At 71.0% G+C, this 2,844-nt stretch overlaps 1 protein-coding gene across 1 annotated transcript; it reads left to right on the top strand.

The window, feature by feature from the left end:
* Positions 1–374: 374 nt before the first annotated feature.
* Positions 375–1,464, top strand: EMIHUDRAFT_122757 (hypothetical protein; the record flags this gene model as incomplete). Its single annotated transcript, XM_005786977.1, has 3 exons — positions 375–910; positions 1,140–1,230; positions 1,384–1,464. 3 exons carry the CDS (start codon positions 375–377, stop codon positions 1,462–1,464), a joined length of 708 nt encoding a protein of 235 aa, XP_005787034.1.
* Positions 1,465–2,844: the final 1,380 nt, after the last annotated feature.

Genomic DNA, 2,844 nt, shown 5'->3' with positions numbered 1-2,844 from the left:
GCTGCCGGGAGTGATCTCGATCCACGCTCCGGAGCGCGCGTGGTGCTTGAGCAGCCGGGCGGTTGCCGCGGCCACCTCAAACGGCAGCTCGTCGAGCCACTCGGCAAAGGTGCCCTCCTCTTGCGCCGCAGCCAGGAATCGTTCGCCTAGGCCGTAAGCGCGGCAAGCCCGGAAGAGTGCCTCGATCTGGATCTCCTCCGGCGCCTCGGAGTCGTAGCCGCAGAGGGAGGAGCCGGCAGAAGAGGCCCGCTTCGCAGGCGGCGCGTCGGGCGACGACGAGCGCGAACGCCGCTGCAAATCAAGACACAGAGCTGACACAAGTCAACCGATTTCTTTTGCGACGCACTCACCTCGGCGCCAGGGTCTTCACGGCCATGGCACCCGGCTGCTCGTCATTAGACCCCATCCTCTCCGCGCTGGCTCTCCCTCCTGCCACCACGGCTGAGGGGCTGCGCGCCGCGCAGAAGGACGAGTTCCACGGCAACGAGTTCTCCCTGCTCGTATCGCACGCACTCGGCGCTCTCGCCGGCCCGCAGTGGGTGCAGAAGCACCGCGAGGAGGTCCGGGCGGCGGCGCGCCTCGCCTACGGCGGCCTCTCGACGGCGCGCCTCGCGCAGACGCCGGGCGAGGAGTACTGCGACATCACGTGCGTAGACGCGGCCACGGGCCAGCCGCTGCCGCTCCGCCGCCGCTGGATCGCCGTCTTGATTGGGGCGCTGACGCCGTACCTTGCTCTCCGCCTCGAGGCGCGGCTCATCTCCGCGGCCCGCTCCTCCGAGTCGCCCCTCGCCGCCGCCCTCGCCGCGCGGCTCGGCTCGTTCGGCGAGGCGCTCCGCCGGCTGCAGCTCGCTCTCTTTTGGCTCGGCGCGCGCCCCGTCGGCTGGTCGACGTGCCGCTCGGCATCGCGCACGTGCGGCACGGCGCGCGGGCCGGGTCGGCCTCGTCGCCGTACCGTTCCCTCGGCCTGCTCATGCTCTGCCAGCTCGCCCTCTCCTCCCTCGCCCTGCTCGCAGAGCTCCGTGCCGCCGCCTCCGCCCGCAGCCGCCTCCGCGCAATCGCGTCTGCCGGCGAGCGGCGAGGGCGGGCTGCCTGCCGCCTGCCGCCGCTCCCCTCCTCAGCGTGGCCGCCCGCGCGCGCAGGAGAGGCGGACAAGGAGCGGAGAGCTGCCCCTCCGCCGCCCGCCGCCGCCGCCGAGTCTGCTCGCCGGCGCACGGCTCCGCTCTGCTCGCTGTGCCTCTCTCCGCGCCGCCAGCCGACCGCGGGCGTTTGCGGCCACATCTTTTGCTGGGAGTGCTTCCACGCTTGGGCGCGGCCGCACCGCTGCCGCCGCCGCCGCCGCCCCGAAGACACGCGTCCACGCCCCCAAATCCTCTGCCGCCGCAGGTGTCCGAGAAGCCAGAGTGCCCGCTCTGCCGCGAGGCGCTGCAGCCGCAGGCGCTACGTTGCCTGCACGGAATGGTCTGACTGATCTTTTTTTCAGGTTTGATCTCAAATAAAGCAGAACCGACACGACGCCGGTGTGACTGGTGAGCGCGGTGTTCGCCTCACCACTCGCGTCCCCGACGCGCAGCGGCCAGCGCGGTGCGCGCTCGCGGCTCGGAACCTCAACGCTCACAAGTCTCAGCCCACGCGCTACCGCACGCCCACGCCTCGATCTTCTTGGGCAGCAGCTGGTTCGACAGGTCCTCTCCGTGGCCTAGGCAGCCGCTCTTGCCCGCGCCCCAGGTGAAGACGGTGCCTTCGGCGGAGATGGCGAGGCTGTGGTCGGTTCCCGCCGACACAGCGACGACGCGCTGGTCAGCATAGGCCTCGACCTTCTTGGGCAGCAGCTGGTGCTGCTCGTCGCCGTGGCTCAGCTTGCCATAGAATCCTTCGCCCCAGCTCCAGACAGCGCCGTCGGCAATGAGGGCGAGGCTGTGGTGCTCTCCAGCCGACGCGGTGATGACGCGCTGGCCAGCCAAGGCCTCGATCTTCTTTGGCTCCAGCTGGGCCTGCCGGTCGCCGTGGCCCAGCTTGCCAGAGGCTCCACCACCCCAGCTCCAGAGGGCGCCGTCGGCGGTGAGGGCGAGGCTGTGGCTAACTCCAGCCGACACAGTGACGGCACGCTGCCCAGCGAAGGCCTCGACCTTCTTCGGCAGCAGCTGGTTCTGCTGGTCGCCGTGGCCCAGCCGGCCAAAGACTCCCAAGCCCCAGCTCCAGACGGCGCCGTCGGCGGTGATAGCGAGGCTGTGACCATCTCCAGCCGACACGGCGACGACGCGCTGCCCAGCAAAGTCCTCGATCTTCTTTGGCAGCAGCTGGCGCTGCGCGTCGCCGTGGCCCAGCTTGCCCCCACCTCCATGGCCCCAGCTCCAGAGGCTGCCATCGGCGGTGAGGGCGAGACTGTTGTCGCATCCAGCCGACACGGCGAGGACGCGCTGGGCAGCAAAGGCCTCGACCTTCTTGGGCAGCAGCTGGTCCTGCTCGTCGCCGTGGCCCAGCTGGCCGTCACCTCCACTGCCCCAGCTCCAGACGGCCCCGTTGGCGGTGAGGGCGAGGCTGTGCGCGGTTCCAGCCGCCACGCTCACGGCGCGCTCGCCACCCAGCGGAGAAGGGAGGCGGGTCGGCGTGTTGAGCTGCGTCACGCCCTCGCCGTGGCCGAGTAGCCCAGGGAAGACTGCCTCATTGCCGCACGACGAGAGCCGCCCCTCGCCGTCGATGAAGACGCTGTGCCGCCAGCATGCCGCCGCCCTCGCCGGCGGGTTGGACTCGCGCAGCAGCGCAGCGAAGCACAGCCACTGCACGGCGCAGCTCTCGCCCTCTGGCTGCGCCGGCAGCTCGTAACCGCGCTCTTGCCCCCACAAG

This window comes from Emiliania huxleyi, assembly GCF_000372725.1.
Source record: "Emiliania huxleyi CCMP1516 chromosome Unknown EMIHUscaffold_1475, whole genome shotgun sequence".
In the NCBI taxonomy this organism is placed as follows: domain Eukaryota; phylum Haptophyta; order Isochrysidales; family Noelaerhabdaceae; genus Emiliania; species Emiliania huxleyi.
The sequence above is the reverse complement of the archived record's forward strand: the minus strand, read 5'-3'. Positions and strand labels throughout refer to the sequence as shown.